Raw genomic sequence first — 11877 nt, 5'->3', positions numbered from 1 at the left:
ACAAATGTTTGCAATATGCGCAGACCAGGTTAAATCGTTTGTTATTGTAACCCCTAAGTATTTATGATGTGTGACCTCCATAATAGAATGACTTAGAAGGCTGTAAGAGAAAGGAGAAACCTGCTTTTTGCGTGAAATTCGCAAGAGGACAGCTTTATCTAGGTTAAGTTGCATATTCCATTTAAGGCACCATTGATGAACGGCTAATAGCGAGTTTTGTAAGAGGTAATGATCATTACGCTCATTTATGCAAGTGCTTTGGCTTAATATACAACAATGAGTTTAGGTTAAGTTAATAATAATCAAACGGTTCAAATGGAGTACTTAAAATCTTCAAACACTTGATCACTTACCAACACTACATAATACTAAACACACATCTATATAAACTTCGGGTTTTCTTGGAAATCATGCCCATGTCCTGAACACAAAACAGTTTAACCATTTTTCTTATCTCTATCATCCTGATTGCTACTGTACATGTTCTTGGTGATCTCTTCTTGCTCTTTATTGCATCACACTTCCACATATTACCCTTGCCAAAAGTGCAGTGAATTGATGGACGTTAAATAACAGCATGGGAGTATGGGAGAGGCCTTTGCCCTGCAGTGGGCGTAACCAGGCTGATGATGATGATGAAATAACAGCATCAAATAGGCACATTTCTTGACCCCAATGCCACCTTAAACGCCACATGCAAACCAGTAACATTCTTTTTTTTTCTAGTTCAGGTTAGGTACGGTTCAGATAAGACACCCTGCTAGTCATAGGTTGGCATAATAAGCATATACTCATTCATCATTACTCGCGAATCTTTTCACAGGCTATGCACTTGCACCCATTCATACTCGCAAACACTCACTAGCGTTTATAGTCACTTCCATTCAAACTTACCCGTGGTCACTTGTGCTCCCGTCCACTCTGAATCACAGTCACTTTAACCAGCACTCGCAGCCAGTTGTGCCCACTTAAACCACTCAAATAATGCTCCACCCACGAAAGGAGTGCAGAGCAAGTGTCAGTCAGTGCACATGCGAGTATGCCTTTGATGCTAGCGCAGCTGTGAAAAAAGCACACACACAAAAATGGATGAACAGGTAAAATATCCATTTGCACCTGCAGGGGAGACTTCGGTCAAGCGATAAGTAGCAGACGACAGACAAAAGTTAAGCTACAATGTTTTTATTTAACCCTAAGCAAAAGAGCCCAGGCAAAGGCCCCATGTACTCTTGAAACATTGCACTAGCAGGTCACACGTACACACACACACACACACACAGCTGTACATCGGCACATAAATACGGCACACTCTCCGAGGCGGGGAAGGACACAACCTCCAGTCCGCAGAAACAGTTCCGGTACAGTTCACGGCGCACATCGCACTTGGCTGCTCCACAGGCCAGTCCAGAGTCGACGAGCATGGAAGAGAGAGAAAAGAGGTGAACACAGTGAAAGTGGCTGCCCATTTTTGTTCCACCAATTTTGAAATTCCTTAGTTGACTGCTCCAAAAAATCTTGCGTCAAAAATGCGTTTTGCCAACACAGGGTCCTTTTGAGTGTAGCCCATAATGTTGAGTAGGAGTGTTCCCACGAGTTCACATGGCAGGGTGTCTATAATAGACTTCCATTAATTCGACTCCGGTTATTTTGATCCCGGCTGGTGCCCATGCATTTCGATGGGCCGAAACTTTTGTTATTTCGATCTCCAAAGTGGCCTTCAGCGGATAATTTAAACTTGATCGGTCAGCACACGTGCACCTGACCCGTACACAGTGGAAGCGTCTGTCTTAGGGTACAGGGAATGTGTGCAGCACATGTCGGGAACATATTCATATGATTACCCTAGCTCAATGACTGATTATGGGTAAATTCCAACTCTAACGCACCTTTCTTCTTTTTTAAGAAAATTGGGCCGGAAGTTTTCTGCATGGTGCAGTCGGACACAAAAACCAAAACCGCCTTTGGAACATTTGCCTGCTTTGCCCCATAACATAGATGTACTACGACGAAGCTGACTTTGCTCGATCGTTCCTGTTTGAGCAGCACTTCTGCCACCGATACCAACACATGGTTAGGAAAATACCCCCATGAAAATGCGAGAGCTAGCAGCCCTGACCAGGTGAAAATCGCTGTCATTCCATACATTCACCTGGTATGAAAAACATAGGATGCCAAGGAAATGTGTTGGTTGTTTTTGTCAGCTCCAAACGAGCTAAACACTCGGTGTAAAACCACTAACCAGATGAAAACAAAAAAGCCGGTCTGTGATAAGAAGCATGAAGATCAGTTCGTCGCTTGCTCTGTAGGGGTAGTCTATCGTATTCCGCTGCCTTGCGGTAAATGCTATATAGGTTAAACTGGAAGATGCATCAGTGAATGCTTGAGAGAGCACAGAAACAAAGTGAAGAGAGTATTGGGTGACTGTTTTCTGATGCTTCATTGCGAAACACGTACTTGTCACCCTCTTATAGAAGACATCACTATTATAGACGGCAATAAACGTGAGTCTGTAAGATTAATAATAGGAATCGAACACATCATCTCTGCTGCTGACCAATGTATAAGCAAACCTTCACTGTCTTTTTCCATGAAAAAAATGCATTATTTCCGCATGCCTTGAGAGCTGGCTTCATTAGCAATGTAACACTTAGGCTTTCTTGGGTTTCTTTGATGTATCGGTTTTTTTAAGATTGCTTTCGTGCTTCCATATATCATAGAGGTTTGCCATCACCATGTACATGGTTTTGTGCGCGTGTAAGTACGACCAATCCTGGTGTTAAGATTTTGTCATTTATAGTGCTTACGTCCGTCTTTCATTTCTTCTGGTGTCCATGTTCTGCGGCACTATAACAGAGACTATTCCATGATGTTTGTAGGAAAGTGGCCACCATTGTACTTGCTACTCGCTTTCTTCCTAAAATATTGGGTGAACATTAGATTTCTACTTTGGGCACACAGAAAGTGGGCAAATACTGCCAAATGAACCAGCAGTGTGTAGTGGCATTTTTTCTGCCTCTTGTTTACTTCAACCCGTCTGATAATTCAATTGATTTCGTTGTGCCCGTCAGGGTCAAATTAACGGAAGCTGACTGCACTATGTTGGTATTCTTAAACTCCCCGATTTTTTCAAGCTTTAACAGATTGCTAACGAAAATTTCCACAATAAAAACTAATGGTTTATGTCTCACCAAGGTACTGCCAGCCCATGATTTTAAACTACTGCCAGTAAGATGTCAGTCAGTTGGAACACACTACCAGATTTGACTGAATCGTGTGTTTCATGCGAACTCCAACCACCCTGACTAGGCTCCTGCTCGCATAAAAAGACGCCAATATTGTGCAGTTTGCAAAGGTTCAGTTGAAACCATTGCTTACTTCTGCCATGCCACTATGTAAGCCATAACCACTGTATAAGTACCAATTTCCCTAATTTAGAATAGCCGAGGTGGAAATTCCCCATTTTCTTCCCTGAGAATTCCAGATTTTTCCCGATGGTAGACACCCTGCAGTTAAAAGCTAAACCTTTATTCAACATAGTGACAGCACAAGAGTTTCGTCCCATTGTCTGCTGACAGCCACTATTGGTGGCTATGTGAAACGCACAGACGAGTGCCAAGAATTCGCCACATTTTGCAAACAACTCTCTTTTCAAGGGGCACCACCAGGACTCTCAAGTTGGAGCATGCTTACATCGGCCAATGTCCATGCCAAAAATCCTTTTTCAAGAGTATGACCAAGTTCCAAGAGTATGACCATACCACGTGTGTACAGTAGAACCTCGTTGACATGACCCCGTTTTGTAAAATTTTCCAGTGCCAATGTCCGTGATCGAGAACACGAAATATGACCCTATACAGTTCTGCTTTTATTTGTACGGGTTAATACATTTCTGGGAAACACAATCTTTTGGTACCACTGTTTAGTACATCACCAAACTGCGATCGTATGATAGGTGTTCACATGAGACCTAGCCACCATAATAAGAAAAGGCGCGAGGCATGTGCAATCAAGGGCAGTAGTGCCCGCCAGGGCAGCTTCCCCGCAGTACTCGTCTGCCAGTGTCGTGTAAACCAAGAGGCACTCGGTTTCCTTTACCAGCAAATCTTGTGGGCTGTCGCACGATGCACTCAGTTATCCCCTCTAGACCTACCGTGATAAGCATCTTTACCTATATGTTTCAGTGCGTTTGGCGTGGTGCCATTGGAAGCGTCTACTCCATGCCCTTAACACGAAGTGAGTGGCATGTTTTGCTTTGGTGACATTGTATTCTACCATCGCCCACCAGCTTGACCTTGTTTCATGTCACTGTCTCAAAACACGCAACAGGAACACAACATCATGGGCCTCGAGCCCCACCAGCTTGGCACATGTCAGCGCCTCACGCTGCAATAATTGACGCAATGCTTCTCATCAGGTAGCTCTCAGCTGCAGTTGTGTTTGCCAATTTTTTTTTGTGACTTCGGTTCGTTTGTTCTTTCTCGTAATTTTTTTTTTCAAGACGTATGAATGAGGTTCTACTGTACTGTGCTTCCTACAGTTACACAGAGAAAGCTTGTGGTAATACAGGGTAGTGAAGGCCTTTAATTGCTATGCTTCTTGATGATCCTGGGCATCTTGAAGATGCGTCCTGCACAATTAGTGCGCTGGTTGCTCAACTTGGAGAAAAAATTGGAGTTCACACTTGCCGTTTGTCACTTTAAATTGTAGGTTTTTACTTATGCTTACTTATGTCATGTCATGTGTTAGTAAACATAAATGCACAATGTATTATGCCATGGTGAATCATTGAAGTTAGTGACACACTAAAGGTTCTTTGTCTAATAAACTGTATATAGTAAACTTCTGATTTTTTGGGGTCCCTAGGGGACGCGAGAACAGCCGAAAAATCAGGCTGTCCGAAGAAATTAATGCAGCGGCCCCCAATGTCTCAAATCACCACAGGCATGTCTGAAATAGCTCTGAAGGCCTGTAAGTACACTTATTAGTCGGATCGGTGCTCATACTATCACAGGAGACGGCGGGTGCACACACGCATAATTAATGAATGCATAGTGTACCGTGACAATTACCCCTTCCCACTCTTGGTATGCTTCACCATGTAGCATGAGGCGAAGCAGACTTTCTAACCGGCACTATGCAACACTGTGGTGGCTATGGCTGTCAGTGGATTTGCGTCCCAGGCTGCCCTTCGAGGCGGGCAAGATAATCAACATGGCAGTGGTGGTAGCTTTGATAACTCTCTTTTGGTGCTGCAGTCATGGCAAAAAGTCCGGAAAATCGGATGGTGAAGCATCTTTGCTTTTGAAATTTCAGATGTTCTTATACATTGATTCTATGGGGTATGTGGCAGTTCCATGAAGGCATCCGAAAAATCGGCCATTAACTGTATCCCCCATGTTCATTCCTATATATTTTGTTGCATGCAACTTGTAAGTCTATGCGTGTCCCGCCTGAAGGAAAGGTATAAAAAAAAGGATAGACAGTGCTGTGGTGTGCAGACTTCTTTACTTTTCCGTGCATCATCTGTGTGCTGATTAAGTAGAAGATGAATATGCCGGAACATAAGGGAGTTGGTGATATGGGCCCAGCATATTCTACTACAGAAATTGCAGGCCACAATGCCATCACACCCACGTCTCATCAGAGATTTTTGCAATCTGGTGCTAGTGTCGACAGGAACTGCAAGCACTACGGTTCATCAAGCATCACAATGAAGTGGAGCACTACAAGGACTTGCCTAAACTTTGGCTTCGAGTGGCCTTGTGACTTTGCAAATTGATCATTTCTAACAATAGGCACTGCTTAAAAACATGGTGACCATAATGTGTTTTCAGCTCTTGCAGCTGCTTCTGGTGCTTGCAGTACACAAAAAACATGGCAAGTTATGCCGAAGGAGCTATTGCTAGGAGGCTTAGTTTGGGCAACACCTATAGTGCGATGCAAGTGCAACAATATGTGGTGATTATGCACGTGCACATGATCATATTACCTTAAAGAGCTTAGAAAAGTTATGACTGCTCTAATATTTAGAATTAAAAAAAATTAAGCATAATAATGCAACACAGTCTGAAGCCAAAGCACAAAGATGCTCCATCTTCGTGATTGTGGAAGAATTCCTGCATTTAAGCCATCATTTCCATGGTAGCCAAACGACTGCAGAACCAGAGTTCCCTTTAGGAAATTCCATGGACAAGAGATACCGTATTTACTTGCATAATAATCGCACCCCTGAATTTTGTTGTCAAAATTTGATTTTCTTTTTCTTTCCCGTGTAATGATCACACCTCGAACTAGCTGCAGCGATATGTCGTGTGCCAAGTCTAGCTAATGATGATCGCGCTTACCATCTGTCAAATGCTGCGCGAATGACTCTTCCCAGACATACCAAGCGGTCTGCACGCACCCAACATTCTTAAGCAGATACCCCATTTCATTCCTTTCATCACTTCCATAAAAAAAAAAAAAAAAGCTACAACCAAACTTGCCTCGGCTTTATTATTTGTAGGCTTCATAATGGTTTTGGTCAACAACAACATAAAGGACGCCTTTCGATTCTTCTTGTCTCTACTCATGGGCACGCAACAAATCGTGAGCGGCAACGATAGTGGCCATGTTTACACTGATATGTTAGAAGTGTACCCTATTCATACGCCGACTCTTGTAACACAGCTAAGATATTCGCCCACCCTTAGCGGATTAGGATAGCAGTGAAAACAAATGCCGCAGCTTTCGCAGCATGCCTGCCATGTGTTTCTATGTGACTGGCAGCTAAGCGCGCCTATCTCTGTTTCTGTCCCCTCAAAGTGGACATGGCTACATTATTGTCGCAAGCTTGCTGGTATTAATGATACTATTCATTACTGATACGGAAGAAACTGTTTCAATGCGGGTAATGTACTCGCAAGAAGAAAAATAATCATGTTCGGCGCGTTCGGCTTGCTCCGCTAGCCGCCATTTTTGTTTTGGTGTCCCGCACTGACAGCCGCCGCCGCCTGCTTGTCATCTCCCACATAATCCCACAGCAAATGCGGGATGAAAAAAGAAAATGTTTCTTTTCGTGGGAAATTTAACTCGCGTAATGATCGCACCCCTGAATTTGCGTATATTTTTTTGACAAAAAGCGCGATCATTATGCGACTAAATACGGTAAGAGGGGAAACACTCGTTCAACCTTAGCAAGCACTTCAGGAAGTCGCAGCCTTGCTTCACGGGGCGACAGCCGATTGGAAGGATCCTTCTTCGCCTGGGTTGCCGCTTTTCCTTCCCGGGTGTGGCCCACACTCACTCCACCGTAATCAGGGAGTGGATCATGCTGCAGTGGAAAATTGAAAACAAGGTTCACAAGTCTGCAAAAGCAGTTCTACTTCCAGCAGCACAGCCACAAGAGCAAAGCTCACTCAGGCAGTTTCACCATAAAAGGAAACCTTCATGTGCATGCACGCCTTTATTTATGTCATTGCAAGCTTTCCATACCTCGTACTGTTAAGCCAGAGCTCATAAAGTTTAAGATGTGTGTGTGTCACCATTTGAAACATTAAAGGGTAACTCAACGGAAACACTATATCAGTTTGGACTGATAAAGTGCATTAATGGAAGAGAAAATTGAGGCCAAAATTCCATAATTGAATTTTGTGTCAAAACCACAGCACCTGAAGTATTTTCCCATGTTGGTGTCGTTGTGGTAGAGTAAACCTTTGAACAAAACAGCGTAAAGGACAGGATACAGCAAGTAGCAAACAGACACACAGAGAACTGACTTCCAACTGATTTTCATTAACAGCAGGTGACATTATTTTTATTAACAGCCTTCACAACCAGCAATCCAAGCGATTGCACATGCCTACAATGCTATCTATCACTGTAACTTTTTTATTGTTGGCAGTCACTTATTCGTGCTTGTGAATTTTGTTGCATGCAACTTGTAAGTCTATGCGTGTCCCGCCTGAAGGAAAGGTATAAAAAAAAATTTAATTGACCCTCGAATCGCTTCGAGGGTCAATGACGTAAATATACGGCGCCGTCTAGACGTTTAAAAAGCGCTCCTCCCTCTCTCGGTTTTCGTTGCATGGTTTGTTTTAGCGCTAGTTTGCTCCCGCGTGTCTACTATATGCTACCGCTCGCACGGGCAGATGGCAGTTTGTGCTTTGTTCCGCGGGCGGTTTTGGCTTCTTGCGCTTGCAAAACTGATGGCTATCTCGTTACTAATTGCTCAAAGGGCGACTGCTTGTTTCTCGCCCGTTTAGTGCTGACAAGGGTGTGCATAGGAACAATGCCGCCGTGCGTGCTTTTTCACTGCTTCTTCTCCTTTTTTTTTTTGAGACTCGCGAAAACTAATTGCTTCTGGTTGGCGATGACATGAAGATTAGCAGAAGTTTGTCACACATGTTGCTTTTTTGATGGGCACACAACCACATAGTTTTCTTGAGTGCACGCACCTACGCAGTTCGATTACGCTATGGATGTACATATTAGTGCAAGAGCAGGAACACTTGAGTCTTGCGAAATATTCTCGTGTGTGCACTTTCAAAGCCTTGAACTATAACAATGCATCAAATTTTCAGTTTTTATAAGTTTATTTCCTTTTCTACTGTTGTTATTAATGAATGAAGAGTACATAATATGCCAATGCAAAATATATTTTTTCTCACTTTGCGGTCACCCTAGAAAAATTACGGTAAATTTTTTTTCCATATAACTGCTTAAGAAGAATTGGAATCTGCAATAAAAAAAAAGTCGGCCCTAGACGGTTGCGTATGGCGAAAAAAATCGACCCTCAGAGGGTTAATCATTGTGACACAATTACTGACCCACGTTAGTCTAACGGTTGGTTTCAAACCTGGTTCTGTCAACACTGCAGCCCGATGCTCTACCGCGTGAAACAAGTTGGTGGCAAAACAGACACAAAAATAAAAACATATAGAAACATCCAGGAAAGTTTGTGAATATCGCATTAGTACAATGTAGTCTACGCTGGCTAGATGGGTAGGTGTGCCAACTAACGCAGTTCACTGCTTCTCCGCATCGTGACAGCAGCCGTCTATTGAAAAGTGCACATTGTCTGCTACCCAGTTTATTGTTACTGCATGTTTGTAATATTTCAAATTCTTTGTTTTTCGTGTAAGGCTCAAAATAAGATGGCCAACTTATGGTAACAGAATAGGTATATAAGAGTGTGAGGTTAGAAAGAAGTGTTAGAAAGAATCAAACTAAAAAAAATTGTTCTTTTTATCATCTGTAAACATACAGACTATGCAGCGAGCTGTACTCGCTGCCACAATAGTTCTTTAAATTGCAGTAATTTACCACAATGCTTAAGAAGTGCAATGAGTGGTGTGAATGACGTTCACCACTACTTGGGCTCCAGTATCAAGTGTTTATGCAAACAAGAAAACCAGCAGAGGGGACATCACTTGCTTCGCACCTAATTGTAACTCAGGCTGGAAAATGCAAGCCATGCAAATATATGTCCGTTTACAACGATCCAAGAAAGGGAGCGTGGACTTCGCTCTGCTGACAAAAAGCTTTTAAGTCGTGTGCGATTGTCGCTTTATTGAGTGCCACTTCACTCATGGGATACAGGAGGGAAGAACCTGAAAGTGTATCTGCCACTAATGAGTGACGGCGTTCTGCCCGCTGTTCATGCTTACGTAACGAAGAAAATTTGCTTAAAAATTTAATTCGAAGAAAAGTGACATTTGCTGAACAAGCAAGTGTTCCACGGGCTGGTGGCCAATTTAAACGCCCCAGGAGAGACCAAGCCATAACTTATATGCCTGTCAAGTGAGCCGGTTGCCAATAAAAATGTGGCATGTTGTACAAAGGAGCCACTTCTTGTCCTTCAAGAAACCGACGATGTGATTTGCGCAGCAGTCTGTGGACAACAATAAATGATTGCTCAAAAGCTTTCCTGTTCACTCGAAGAACAGCCACACATCATCACTCTAGTTTAATACCGGCCATGGGGGCAGAATGCAAAAATGCTCATGCGCCGTGCATTGAGTGCAGGTCAAAAGTAATCCGGAGTCCCCCACCACAGTGTGCACCTCATATTCGAATTGAGGTTCTGGCATGTAAAACTTCATAATCTAATTTTCTTAGATCACTGAATGGTGCAAGAAATTGTAGTATTTCTAACAATGTCAAATTATTTTGTAGCTGAAAAAGATTGCTTATTTCTGTTGCACACGTGCCTTATACGTATCATCTAGCTGTGCAAGGAACTGCGAGCTTTAGTTGCACTGGCCTCAGTATTTGCTCAATCTTATTTTACATTCGTTCAAAATCAAAACAATTTTCTTGCACGTTCTCCAGAAAAAAATTCAGAAAAGTCAATCCCCGCGCGTATTATACCCTTGTCAAGCGGGCAAGTTAAGTGCACTTTAGGACCTTGAGTAACACTTTAGGCTACGCGGTGCTAAACGGGAAAACGGAGCACACTCGCAGCAAAAAAAAAAAAGGGTGACAGACTAAAATCGTGTTTTTTGAAGATGTAGATTAAGATAAATAAACTTCTTAATGGTGATTGTTTTAGTTGCATTATAAATACAAAAAAATCTTAATCTATATTTACTCAACAAAAAACGAAAATATTTTTGTTATAAGAGTGTTGCAAGTCAACGCCAGCCAAGACTAATGTAATGCCTAGCCAATTCAGAACAAGATGAAGGTGTGTGACGAGGCAGCATTTGGTCCTGTCAGAACAGAATATCAGCGAATTCTGCTCTGATTATTTTGCTAAAAACTGTTCAACAACTAAAACGAACTTCTGTGTCCTTTTTCCATGCATTATATTTTGTATTGTTGAAACCACTGGCGGTGAGGGTACGCCCTCCGACAGGAGTGCACTCTTCTGCGAGTACACTCCGCTTGCCCTTAACTTGCCCGCCTGACAGGGGTATTACACTGGCGTATGGATAAGCCCACTTACGTGTACCATCTTGGACATAATTCTTCATCGCTGTTTATTTAGAAGGACTGATGCAAAGCTATTCAGTACAGAATTAGTGCATAGTTCATCACAATTTTGTTATCACAAATTACTTCACAGTCTTGAATACCGTTAAGAGCTGTAAACATTGCTTCTCAAACCTGGAAAGCAGCAGCAGACTGACCATATAAGTATGTCACTTTTAAAAGTGGCGTAAGTGCGAGGCATTTATAAATTTGTAACTGTCACTATGGTCGAACCCACTTCCAACAATGACGGTTTTAACACATAAGATATAACAATGAGCAGCTGATGCACCGTCAACTTTTGCATGTGTTCTATGGCAAAATAAACTGCTTACTACAATGCTTCCACGCATGCTGCGTTATAGGTTATAATGACTAAATCTGCCTGGTGGGTCTGCGTGCTATAAGAAAAAAGAACATGTAATCCTTTAAAAAAAAAAGAATGCATGCCCCGCACTTTTGCCACAATTGCCTTTGTAGCCACGCATCTGGCACATCGCCCTATGCATCGCAGGCCTCCTTTCCATCCCTCCCATGCACGAGTCAACTGTGTCAATGTTGGAGAGGTAGAAGGGAGACAGCACCTGAGGACTGTGATGCAACGAAGGCATGGTGTTGTAGCCAATTGCAGCAAGCAGGCTACTTCGCCCACAGAACAGAGACAAAAGTTCAGCGGGGCAGCTGCGCATTGTTACATCTGAATATCGTTAAAACTGGCAATGCTATAAGTGGGTTTCAACTGTACTTCTTTCTGCATAGTTAATTCTTTTTTCTGTAATAAGTAATTTCGTGCTAGTTCTTTCAGATCTTTAGGATGCCTACATCTTAATTTACACAAATGCCCGACTTTTGTAACATTTGTAAGTTGGCATTTCAAACACTTTTCCATCTGCAGCTTGAGTATGCAGTCACTATCTGGTCACC

The 11877-nt window shown here is 42.7% G+C and overlaps 1 protein-coding gene across 1 annotated transcript in view; it reads right to left on the bottom strand.

The window, feature by feature from the left end:
- Window positions 1-1166: 1166 nt before the first annotated feature.
- Window positions 1167-11877, bottom strand: part of cni (protein cornichon) — a 45736-nt gene continuing 35025 nt past the window's right edge. Inside the window, exons 5-6 of the mRNA XM_050168745.3 lie at window positions 7172-7312; window positions 1167-1387 (exon numbers count right to left, since the gene is read on the bottom strand). Coding sequence (XP_050024702.1) covers window positions 7282-7312 — 31 coding nt within the window. The 3' untranslated portion in view covers window positions 1167-1387; window positions 7172-7281. The remainder of the gene's footprint in view (window positions 1388-7171; window positions 7313-11877) is intronic.

Source organism: Dermacentor andersoni, chromosome 10 (genome assembly GCF_023375885.2).
Source record: "Dermacentor andersoni chromosome 10, qqDerAnde1_hic_scaffold, whole genome shotgun sequence".
NCBI lineage: Eukaryota > Metazoa > Arthropoda > Arachnida > Ixodida > Ixodidae > Dermacentor > Dermacentor andersoni.
Note: the sequence above shows the minus strand (reverse complement) of the source record. Positions and strands in the feature narration are given on the sequence as shown.